Below are 13,493 nucleotides of genomic sequence, written 5' to 3'. Positions count from 1 at the left end.
CATGCGTGAGCTACTGATGCATACCAAGCATATGTAGTATGCACAAGACTCGAAAACTTCAAAATGACTATCAACAAAAATATTTGACCGCTCATCCACATCTAACATGACCAAAACCGCACCAAAAACACCATCTTTGCAAAACGCATAGGCTCTCGAGTGACAGATTACACAAGGCAACAACAATGCGACAACTACATTTAAAAAAAAGACAGCAACTTGGTAGCACTAAAAATTCCAGCTTTTTTGCAACACGAAGCGGCTGTCAATTCTTGAGTGTGACAGATTACACAAGGCATCAACGTCTATTTCAGAACAGACACCAAGTTTGGGAAATACTCCAAACACAATATCACACCAACTTTGTGAAATACTCCTAAAACTTTGAAAGTCCTGAAGTCCCAAATGCTTGCATTCAGTGTGCTATGCCTGATTAGTGATTGCTGGCAAACATGATTTCTAATACAACTACTGATTTTGAATACACATCATCCATCTAGAAATATAAAGTTAAAGAAGTCAACAATTCCCTATAGCATATAATAGTAACAACTAATGTACATCCAAAGGGTACTAACTGATCAACTTGCAGGGTTTGACGAACTCCAATGTTAAAATAGTATTTTGAATCAAAAGATGCATGCATCACTGAAGTTAATCTAACAGGAACTATTTACCGAACAGTGTCACAATCACAATGGCATATCTAAACCAAATGTACACACAGTAACATTTTAGACATAAATTGTAGCACTAATGGATCAGTGAGACAGCAAACCATTCCAAATCAGTAACTAGCACTAAAAGTGAATTGAACGAGCACTAAAACATAAGCAATATTACTCCTATATAGCAATTGAACAAAAAATTTAATTGTCTAGATTTTAAGTTTCATACCAAAAACAAAATCTTCTGAGCTCAAATATGGGAGCTAGACATTGAAGTGCCTAAAGACCCAAGTTTGTTCACTTGTTTCTTTAACCATAAGCTATGTAGTCTAGGCTCATAATCGATGAACATTTATCGGTTCAATGGATCTTTGAAGACATCTATTGCCTTGACCTTGATATCATCAAATAAATCGTTCATAAAATGCACCACTTCAAAGCAACATGCAATTGAGAACTCCTTTCCTTTCTCTGATGCTTGTTTCTAGGATCTAACTTGTTCTCTTTCCAGGTCAAGAAAAACTAACATTGTCTCTTCAACACATGGTATAGGAGCCCCTTGTTTATTGGATTTCTTTTTGTGCGATGCAGGAGCCTCTCGTCTTGACATTGCTTGTTCACCACTTTTTTGCTAATGTTCTATATATGGTTCCTCTTCATCTGATAGGTCATCATCTCCAATTTATCGAGCCATATTCCCAAAACCACGACCAATGTCCTCTTGCCTTTGGCATGAGTGGACAGTATATTCCTATTCATCTTGTTCAAGACTAACCTCTAAGCTACGCCATCAACTTCCCTAAGCTTCCTCACCAACACATCCATCCTTGAGCGCTTCCTAGCTGGGGTGTTTGCTGGTGTTTCGCCTTTGCCCCTAAGGCCACCATGGTTGGGATTACTATAGGTAAAGCAATGCTTTCCTTCAGCACATTTACCTATTAGGACACCAAGTTAGTAATATTAGAACATAATTATCTTAAAATCACAATATTAGCATACAATTCAAGCATTTAACTCTTACTGATTTAGCTTTTTTATATATATAGTATACAAATAGATTTTAATAATAAGAAGATACCTTACCTTTGTACAAACGATCCAATGACTCGGACAATGGGAAACTTTTGATCTCATCCATCTTCAACTTTGCGTCTTCCTACAAATTGATTGAATGGGCCAGTATCCTAATGTGCAAGATAAATCTGAATTCAAATAAGTACAACCTTACCTCAATGATGTCATGCCTTCTTTTAGGTGTGCTTTTAATCATTGACACTGGTCCCAAGAAAAGCCACTATGACTTTTAATTGATTTAATTGCTTTGAAGTCTTTTTCAATTGGGTCTCTTTATCATGAATTTGAGACTTGGTAAACTTAGCTGCTGGAAATAACTTGTTGAATGCCCTCACTATTTTGTTCCACCGGTCTGTACACCATCCATTTTTACCTACATAGTGAGAGAGGTTGTAATCCGTAAGTAGATGCACCAATGCCTTCTCGTATTTCGATGTCCGCCTTGCCCTTAGAGCCATCTAATCTAAAACAAATCACAAGAAATGTTGAAGCAAGAGCAATTTTATTCGACATCATGGCCTTAGATAATTCAGCACCCGCACAATCAAAAAATTCAGAATATTCAAATAAATCATTACAATAAAAGTGGGTTCAACATTGAAGGAAAAATAAATTCCCGTCTTTGCACCATGCACTCTTTAATTCTTTGATAGTCAGCCCACATCTTCTTTGCAATATTGTCTGTCAACTTATTCCCTAAGATTCTTTGGTTATTCATTGGTGCAACATCGTCTCTATATGTGCCATCTTTGTCAGGTTACGGAACATATTTCTTTGGGGGGACATAATTTTTGGTGACTTAACCACTCCTCATCACCTTTATGGCTCCTGATTACATTCGCTGCAGTAGCTGGAATAATCACTTGGGTCTCGATTGGACAAAATGTTGCCACCTATATGATTGGAAATCGCATCTTCAGGAGTCCAATAGAACGCTATATGTGGTTGTGTAAAACGACATGGCAAAGATTAAGGGCCTGCTTGGGAGCATTGTATATCTTTACCATTGTAAACACATTACCCTTGTAATTTTTTGGTTACCAAAAGAATACCCTTGAATATTTTTTGGTTGTATAATAATACAAGTGTGAGAAACATGTTGTTGGGGTAAATGACTAGAATTTCTTTCTTCCCCGAGCTAGAAGTGACGTTGCTGTACTCACTGGAGAAAATTAGAGGCTAACATTATGGCCTAAGACAAAAATTCAGTTTTCCGGAAGTATTAACCAAGTTGCCTGTCATTTTCATTATATGGCCAACGCACCAAAACACAATTGGAGACTGTACATGCAGTGATAGTTGCCTCAAAGCTCTAATGAAAAAGATTTCTAAGGTGAAAATAAGATCAGACTCCAACCCACAGAAATGAGAGTTGATCTCTGCGTGAGCTGCTGATGCATAACATGCATATGTAGTATACAATTCGGAAATTTCAAAACGAGTATCAACAAAAATATTTGACCCAAGATCCACATCTAACATGACTAAAACCGCACCAAAACACCATCTTTTTGCAAAACGCAGAGGCTCTAGGGTGACATATTACACAAGGCAACAACAACATGACAACTCTATTTCAAGAAAAAATAAGAAGAAGACACCAACTTGGTAGCACTAAAAATTCTATCTTTTTTGCAACACGAAGAGGCTATCAACTCTTGAGTGACAGATTACAGAAGACATCAACGTCTATTTCAGAAAAGACACCAACTTTATGAAATACTCCTAACATACTACAGTACTACACCAACTTTGTGAAATACTCCGAACACTTTGAAAGTCCTGAAGTCCCAAATGCTTGCATTCAGTGTCCTCTGCCTAATTATTGATTGCTCGTACACATGATTTTGAATATAGCTACTGCTGCTCCAACACATTATCCATATCTGTACATAAAAAATTAAAGAAGTCAACAAATAGTATATAATAGAAATAAACTAATGTACTTCAAAAGTGCAGACTGTGACAAACTCCAATGTTAAAATAGTATTTTGATTTGATATATACATGCATCTCTAAAGTTAATGTAACATGAACTATTTACCGAACATTGTCACAATCACAATGGTATATCTGAACCAAATGTAATCAACACACATAGTAACATTTTAGACATAAATTGCACCACTAATGGATCAGTGAGAAAGCAAACCATTCCAAATCAGTAACTGCACACTTCTTTGCACCCTGTGCTCTCTAGTTAGTCAGCCTAAATCTTCTTTGGAATATTGTACGTCAACTCAATTCCTAAGTTTCTTTGCCAATTCATTGGTGCAACATCATCTCTATATGTGTCATCTCTTTCAGGTAACAGAACATATTTCTTCGGAGGGATATACTTTTTTTGTCACTTAAGCACTCCTGATCATGTTATGGAGGACTGCTGCAGCAGTTGGAATAATCACTTGGTTCTCGATTGGATAAAATGTTGGCACTTTTAGGATTGGAAATCGCATCTTCAGGACTCCAATAACACGCTTTTTGTGGTTGCGTAATATGACATGACAAAGATTAAATAATTCCTTGTAATACTTTGGCTGATAGTTTTTTTGCCCTAGTTCTTTAAGATGATACCAAACTCCTCGGTACGGTCTAAGAAAATTTGATGTATTTGCATCAACCATCAACCACATAAAATTTTGATAAAATTTTCCTTCCGGTACCTTAAATCTAGATTTAATGACAGAATGCATTACTCTGGCATCAGATGCAAACCCTTCCCAACCAGAGTCACAAGCCAGCATTACATTTTGAGAAAGTGAACCTTTCCTATTCCGATATGGTGCAGCCTCACTGCTAGGAACTGTGATAGGAACATGTGTTCCATCTATTACTCTTATACAGTTCTGCAATGAAAAAACATGCGTTGTTACCTAGTGAGGTATGCAAGAATACATTAGAGAAGTATTAAATTATAATATACTGTCATATATTAGATTTTCCTCAAAGTAAGTCCAAAATTTTGGATTTGGTGATATCTTCCAATGGCACTGAATTGATGGAGGCTTAATAATATCAAAGGTCATTGATCTCATTGCAGAAAAACAGGATGTAAGATGCCTGTGTACAGTCTCTGGACTATGCTGGAATCTATCTTTTAAGGCTCGAAAACTAGCATTCCTTGATAGCATATACATAAGCATGCCTAGCTGCTCTTCTACCATGAGATTCCATCCTAAGGTTATTGCAGCAGCGCCTTGGGTGGCTATTTAGAAGCTCTGAAATAAACTCTGCGCCACTAAGTTTGGATATATGGCATGGGATTTTGTTTGGTCTAGTAGATGCTAAATAAAGTGCTGGAAAGATGAGCAACATCATCTCGTTATCTTCTTCTTCAAACTCCATGTCCATCAATAGGAACCAATGTAGTGTAGGTCTAGGACAGAACTGAAATATATGGGTACAATAATTGTATCATGCAGCGGTATTATTGTTTAAACCCGCAGTTCAATGACAGCATATACTTTCACTCCTTGTGGAATTTAACAATAAAATTTTCACTAAATTTGCATGGCAAATTAAAAGATTATGAACATATATAAATTTTGCACTCATAGTGAATTGAGCAAGTAGTAAACATAAGGAAATTACCAATAAACAACAGTTCAATCAAAAGAAAATTAAACTGCCTAGATTTTAAGTTCTATACCAGAAAATTAACTTGTGAACTTAGAAAATTATCATCTCACCCAAAGATGAATAAATCATTAGACACACATACAAAGAGAGAGATAAACAGAGAGTGAGGGAGAGAGGAAGGGGCAGCACAATGGCTCACCTAGCCTAATGTGCTTGTGGCGTTGAGATTGAGCTACCTAGGTGCGGATCCATGAGTCCTCGGTGCTACAGATCAAACTAGGTTGTGAACACAAATCAACTCTGCCAAATCGACCTAGGGTTAGTTGCTGGTGATTGAAGGAGGCAGAGGGAGAGGGAGAGGGAGAGGGAGAGGGGAGGGGGACTTACCAGCGCAGGTTGTGGACGGCAGCTTCAACGGCGAGCGGAGCAGGCGACGTTGGCAGGGAGCAGAGCAGGCGGCAGCGCTGGAGGCTGGAGCGAAGTGCACGTTCGCACTTCCACCTAGAGCTTGCACGCACGAGAGGGTGAGCCCGAGAAATACTGGAAAAAAATGTGGCCTCCCTAGGCCACACAATTATTCCAACGGATTGCGCTGAATAGCACCGAAAAATTAAAAGGATACGGCCCATCCAAGCTCCACTTTCAATCCACCTCGTAAAGTTTTCGTGGGCCTGTATTTTACACCCGGATTGGGCCGAAAATGGGCTTTCCAAGCAGGCCCTAAATGTATATACTTCTGACATTAGCTAGCGTCTTATATATCGTAAACGCAATCAATTTGTAATTTGTTAGAAAAAATGTTTCTGCTGATTGAAAATATGGTAAGTGATTGTATGCATTTGTCACGATCATGTCATTTAGTAATTTTGAGAATGTTAAAAGCGAGAATTTCCAAGGTAGATGTTGCTTCCAGAAGTGGTGGGTGAGGAAGGAGAAATGGCCATATGAGGTTCTTAGCATGTCGGCAGATGATGCGCCAAAAACGTGGAATGGGATACTATTACTCCCTTATTTCTCGCCGTACCATCGAAAAAGCAATTAATACAAGTAAAACCCCTGTGTTTTAAAATGCATTTTCTAATGTTAAAATAGAATATAACTTCTCCACCTACATTAAAATTTGTGAAAGAATAACTTCTCCACCTACTTCTCAACCAATCACATGCATATTTCATTTTATTTCTGTGCCTACATGTTAATCTTAACCAATCAAACCATTGTTTTAGTTTCCTCCTCCTTGTTAATTAATCACTGATATACTCTATAAATAATTATATTTGAGGATAAAATGAGTATATGATTGCATAAAGGCAGCACGCACTAATTTTCTTGAAAAGAATGGAAGATTAACAGGTGCACATGTCAGTAGGACAAGCAAAGCGCCGCTAAATTGGAGCTACCCTCCTCCAATCCCTAGAAACATTATCTCCTCCAACAATTTCGACACCACGTAGCTCTACACTGCTTCCAAACCACTGCACGTGAAGCTCTGAAGTGCGCGAGTCACGCATGGTACCAAAGAAAACTTGTACGCATACATGTTTCTTCACTGACAACGACCGAATCGTATGTATTCCCATCCCTCCATGTAGACGTCTATTCATATGTGTCAATTGGCTGTTCTCTTAGCGGCTACCTGCAGGTTAATTTCTGGCCATACGTTGCCCTCATTAGTTGGTACTCCTACTTAGCATAAACATGCATGACTTTGGGTTGTTTGAGGCCTGTGATAAACTAGTGGTCAGATATATACACCTCTGATGTAGTGGCTGAACTGGCCGGTTTTCTATTATTGAAAATAGTTATACATGTAGGATTATATTCTGTATGGATGGAGTTAGTTTGTCTGCATTGGACAAATTATATTCGCTGGTACAAGGATAGAAGGTGACTGTAATATTGAGATTCGTTAGAGAGCAAAAGCCATCCCCTCCCATCTAGCGATCGATGCCGAACTGTGCTATGTAGAGAGGAATGTTCGGTTATATCCACTAGTTATGTCATGCCGACAAGCCGCTATTCAACGTATGGGACAAAATATTTTGACGTTCGTCATTCATTCGTTGCTCTTGGCTATATATGCACTGATGCACAGTGTTTATATAAAACAGTTCACTTTCGGAGAAAGAAAATCTCATTGATTTGTTTCTTGTTGACGTCTATCTAGTGAACTTTCACTTTTTTACGTACTTAATTAAAAAGAGTATGATACCAATGTCGCCGATGGATTTGAGAACTTCACACCCGTGTTCTTTTCAGATTTTAGATAAACGATTATTTGATATTTTATGATAGTTATTTAATGATGTGATGGTACTATAAAGTTAAAAATCTATTTGATAAAGCTAAGATGATTAAATTCTAAACAAAAACTTTTTTATAAAAAAATGAATCACTCAAAAGTCGAGAAAAAATCTGATAAAAATCTTTGATAAAAAACACATGTGACTGCCTATAAACTTATAAAGTTAAAACTTTCACTGTAGGTTTGGTTCTTTTGACCTACATTTGCATTTTGGCCTGAGACTAGTGAGATAATGTTAAAATAAGCAACTTGTACGTTTGTGAATGTATGGTACTTCTGCATATGTAATTCCATTCCCCTCATCTAAAATTACATTCGATAGATTTTTTTTTCTCTTTTTTAGCCAGTTAACGATAAGAGCGCTACGTACGCATGCAATACTTTGCTTCTGGGTTCTTCTCCTAACGTTGATAAATACCAGCTGGTGACTACGTTCACAATATTAGCCACAGCTACCTCGCCAATGCTTAATTAGGCTGAAGATGGCTCGCACCGCTCGAATGCAGGCTTGGCAGCTGGTTCTCCTACTCTTGGCGGTGGCGTTCTCTTGCTTCCACTGCCGCCTCGCCGCTCACCATGGAGGGCAGCATGTCCAGCCACCGTCATCCGTCGTCGTCGTCGGCTCCGTCCACTCCGGCTCCGACACCACCACGGCTGCGGTATCAGGTGCGTGCGCGCGCCCGCGGTTTCTCTCCTCCGTCTCCCAACGTTCACTTCTTGCTGCTCATGATTTCCTTGCCATGAACTGCGGATACAGGTGCCCCGGTCGCCGTCCGGTGCCACGACGGCAACGGCAGGGACGTCTTCCGGCAGCAAGCCCTCACCGACGGCCGCGGCGTTTTCCGTGTCCGCCTGCCGCCGGAGGCCAAGAGCCGGCTGGGCTCCGTGACGTCGTGCTCGGTGCAGCTGCTCATGCGACCCACCGGCACTAATGCGGCGCCCTGCGACGACGCCGCCACGTCTGCCTCTACAGCGAAAGGATTCCGCCTCACGGCCGCGAAGCACAATGGCGGTGGTGGCACCCGAGTCTTCTCGGCCGGTGCGTTCGCCGTCCACCCGGAGCTCTGCCACGAGAAGGGGATCTTCTTCCCGCCGATTCCGCTCGTCCCGGAGCCACCGAACATAGGCGGCGTGCCCATCCCGCCGAACCCGATCACGCCGGCGCCGCCGTCTCTCGTCCCGCCGGTGTTCCCCACCCCGTCTCCGCCGTCAATCCTGCCACCGCTCACTCCACAGCCGCCGCCATCGTCGTTAATACCTCCGATACTGCCGCTGCCATTGCTTCACCCACCACCACCTCCGCCACCGCCGCCGTCTCTTCTCCCGCCAGTACCCCTCCTCCCGCCATTGGTCCCGGGCGTGCCACCAGCTTCAGGTTCCAAGACTGGCACTACCCCATGAGCACTTAGAAGTGTCATAATTTTATAACACGCTGATTAATTATTCTAGCTCATGTGCTAATTAAGATGTAAACGGCGTTTGACAAGCATGTGCAATCAGTAATCCTATGATAAAAGTATACTTACTTTTGGTGTGTTTATGGATGTTAGGCAAGAAGAATATATGTCAAACATGTTGACGCGTTATTTTCTGCTGTAAAATTCTGGAAAATGGCGTTGTACTGTATGTAGCAATTGTCCGGCGATAAACTTGGTGTCTATAGACGGCCATGGCCCAAGGCCCTACGGCACGGCCATTTGGCCAGTCGGTACAGCCCTGACCTTGGCACGATGGGTCAGCCCGACATGGCCTAGTCCAATAAGTAGGGTGGACAAATACTTAAGGGATCCAAAATAGAGTTAATTCGGTCATATAAGACTTAGTCGAAAGAGAAGAGGCATGTAAATAGACTTATTTTAGCCATATACTTGCTCCATCGCATAACTGTTGACCTTAAAATGTGATCTGACGTATCACATACAAAGGCCTGGAGATCAATCTTAGACAACTCCTGTGTAGGACATAAATCTTAGAATGCGCGGGCGTGCCAGTCAGTTTGATCCTGTAACTAACAAGATAAGCAGTAAAACAAGCCGATCGGCTATCAAGACGATAGGTGAATAAATATCCAGCCGATCAGATGTTGATACTGCAACGGTTATCCGATAGTATAAACGATCGGCCGTAAAAAGCCTGGATCGGCTAGAAACTTGATAGAAATAGAGTTAAATATTAGACCAACGTAATCCACCAAGTTACTTATTAATCTTAGTTGATTAGATGAGCCCCTGTAACTAGATCGAACTAGACGTACAGAGATTGGACTTAACCAAGATAATATGCAGTCGAGCAGATATGATTATGAGAAACATGAAGATCGATAAGGCTAATAAATAAACCGACGAATTACTTGGAGTAAATAAACAATGAATGCTTTGCTGCAATCGGCTAAAACCAATTTACATATAATTCTCGCAAGCCGATTCAACATAAATTAATAACTGCCGATCTAACTAAATCAATCCGATTGGTATAAAAATAACACAATAAGGCAATCGACTGTTCCATTCATGTAAATATGATAAACATGTAGGTCGGCAAATATCATCGGCTATAAACGGCGGACAATCAATCGAGATCTGTAAAATATCTAACTCACTTACTAGGAACAATCTTAGAAGATTAGACCCAACTGAGACAGTTCAAGATTACGCCTAGCAATGTCAAGCTAGATACTAAACAGATCTAGATCGCTATCAAGCCAATAAGCCGATGACTAATAACTTATCGGCTGGTACTCCGATAAAATAATGAGCAAAATGCATCAATCTGATATAAACCATCTGATAAACGCAATCTACTAGATCAGACCGAATCGAGACAGTACTAGATTGAATACATTAAATAGAAAATATCAAACCAATGTATATCACCCCAAGTGGTCGACCAGATCAACTCACAATACAAAATTGATCTAAGTTGAAGCCCATAGGATAACTGGCAATAGCACAACCAAATTAGAAGATTGGAGCTAACCAAGACAGTTCTAATCTAGTCGATATGATTACCTTGGCCTAGTTGAACATAAAACTTACCTCTCCGCTGGAGATCGAAGCGATGCAACCCCGCGTCAATTGCCAAGTTCCGCCAGAGTTCAAAACCTCGGATAAGATGGTGGCGATGCGCCGAAATTTGATTGATCTCATTGTAGATGATTTACAATGACCTCAGGTATACATATTTATACCCTCGGGTAGAGGCTAGTCCATATTGGACACGACATACAACTCCTAATAGATAAAAAGAAATAACAAACTCTATCACTAATACGACACACGGTTTCTAATAGATAAAAGAAAAAAAAACAAGTCCTGATCGAACTCTAACTCACTGAGAGATAAATTCTAACTAACTCTAATAGATAAATTTACGCCGCCAAGCCCTGGTTTTCACGATTCCCTATTGAATTCGAACTCTTCCAGAAAATATCTATCGGCGATTACACCTTTGCTTATCCGAATCCAATACGGAAATTTACTAAATTTTGGTGTTAACAACAATATAAAGCATAACCGGTTTTTTTGTCCCATAATATAAGACGTGAATGTAAGCATGCATTAACTAATACATATGCTTTCTCTATATTTGATTTATTTGATTTTTTTTCAGAATCAAAACATTCAACCACATCACATGCGTGCATACATCCACCTAGGTAATCCAAAAAAGAAGATGGTTCTAATTATTTTTTGGTCTTTGTGTTAGTGATAGTTGCGTCTTATATTATAGGACGGAGGAAGTACAACATAGCCCACCGAAAGAGGAAGGAAAAATAGACTTTTCTGGCCATATAAGACAGCGCCGAAATAGATGAGGATGGAAAATTGGACTTATTTAGTGGAAAACCACGATGGGTCAACATGCCTTTGGGCCGAGTCAATACGGTCCTAGTCTTATTGGGTCATTTGTGCGGCCCGTGGGCTGGCACGCCTGGCCTGACACATAGATCAGGCCATGCCGATCAGACAGATTTTGGCAAGGGCCTTGATCGTGCACACATGGGCCATGAGAGGTCATATGGCCATCTATATTCACCACCCTAATTGGGTACAAGACAATTCTCTTCCCTGTAACCATAGTTGCAGGCAAATTGCTACTTCCACTGTTTTTAAATATAATAAAAGATTCCCATGTTTTTATCAAACCAGTATTTGACACACACAGACACACATGGACACATATATATCGATGTTTACCGGCAATAATACGGGTGGCACATGAGGCTGAAAGTATGATTGTGCGCAAGGAACGACAGTTACCTTGGTTCAGATAATACCCTACTCATACTATGTAGATTGATTATCTAAAATCATAAAATAGGCTTATCAATGATCTATTAGACCGTTTCCTTGAGGAACCACTTGCCTCCCCTTATAAACTAGGTAATAGAGTTTCAATAGATAGAGACGTAATCTGATAAGATAAAACTTTATTTGACTCGTACAAAACTAGTTATGAAAACTAGAACATAGAATATTAATTCTTGCCACATACCTAGTTGGTTATAGGTATCTATCTTTACCACTGTCATGCCTTTGAGTTTTTCCCTAGCTTAAATTACTCAAATAAATTGCCAAAATTAAATCAGAAGAAAAACCCTAATTGCATTAATTTATTTAAGTCGAAGGTTGTCCGAATATTTTAAAATATCCCGAAGTGCTTAAAATTATTAACAAGATTTATATTTGAAATTTAGAGTATAAAATTTTCTTGCATAAATTTATCTAAAAATCGACAAAATTGGAGGCAAGTTTTTTCTCTCCTTTTTCCTTTTCCATTCCTTCCTCTTTTCCCCTTTTTTTTTCCCTTTTTCTTCTCTCTTTTTCGGTTTTTCCTTCTTGTTTCTCTCTTTCCCTCTTTGTTTCTTTGTTTTTCCTTCGTCCTCTCTCTCTTACGGGCCTTTCTCCCCACCAGCCCAACTCCCCCTTCCCTTCCTTTCTCCCATCCCTCTCCCGCTTGCTTTGGGCCGACGCTAGTCCACAGCCTAGATGCCACCCCACTTCCCATCTCTCCCTCTCTCTCTCCTACTGGCCGAAGCCCAGCTGGCTTCTCTCCATGCGCCCAAAGTCCGCAACGCCCCCTCCTTCCTCCTGGCCATCGATAGATGGGGCCCACCTATCAGGGGTGTTCCTTTCATTCGACCGCATCCGCCGCACCAACACCCGTGCACCTTACGCCCGCCCTCCACTTGGTGAGGCAAGAGCGGCACCAGGGATGAGGGAGGCCAACATGAAGATGGATATTGAGATGGGCCACTGGGTTGATAAGGGCACATGCCACAATAGAGTTGTTGGGTATGTTGCCGCATGATGAACGGTCGCTTGATCCTAACGTTGAATGGAGTGGGCCACTAGATCTAGTCGCCTCAAGCTCTATGGCCGCTAGACTAAACACCTTGATTTGGGATTGCTGGATCTTAGTTGGGGGCAATGAGGTGGGCTGGATCCGGTCAATAAATTCTACCATTGCCAGATGCACCGTTCCTGCCATCAGGGTGGAGCAGCGCCAACAACTTCACTAGGATGATTTGATCAAGGATGTTTTGTTGATGCCGGAGCCCTGATCTAGCTGCATATGTTGCTGTTGTAGAAGAGTTCAAAGCTAGTTGTCGGTTTAAACTACAAGACCCCCTGCCATTATTTCAAATATGATTGCTTTAGCCTATCACTTTAAATGATATGTGGTCAGTGAGAAAGTTTCGTGACTGTGATATAAATTAAGTTTAGTGGAACAACATGGTATATACTCATACAAATTTTTCTATCATGTGTGCTTTCGGCTGTTGTTTTGATGATATTGTTGTTTAACTATTTAAGTGGCATATATTGCAAATAGTCATGAATATTAGTGTATCGCTTTAGTTCATG

At 40.5% G+C, this 13,493-nt stretch overlaps 1 protein-coding gene across 1 annotated transcript; it reads left to right on the top strand.

Annotated features, from left to right (window-relative positions):
* The first annotated feature begins 8,086 nt into the window (after positions 1-8,086).
* On the top strand, positions 8,087-9,263 carry LOC107305148 (proline-rich protein 4-like). Its single transcript, XM_015841809.2, has 2 exons — positions 8,087-8,292; positions 8,384-9,263. Exons 1-2 carry the CDS (start codon positions 8,109-8,111, stop codon positions 9,025-9,027), a joined length of 828 nt encoding a protein of 275 aa, XP_015697295.1. The 5' UTR covers positions 8,087-8,108; the 3' UTR covers positions 9,028-9,263.
* The last annotated feature ends 4,230 nt before the right edge of the window (positions 9,264-13,493 follow it).

This window comes from Oryza brachyantha, chromosome 10, assembly GCF_000231095.2.
Source record: "Oryza brachyantha chromosome 10, ObraRS2, whole genome shotgun sequence".
Classification (NCBI taxonomy): domain Eukaryota; kingdom Viridiplantae; phylum Streptophyta; class Magnoliopsida; order Poales; family Poaceae; genus Oryza; species Oryza brachyantha.
The sequence above is the reverse complement of the archived record's forward strand: the minus strand, read 5'-3'. Positions and strand labels throughout refer to the sequence as shown.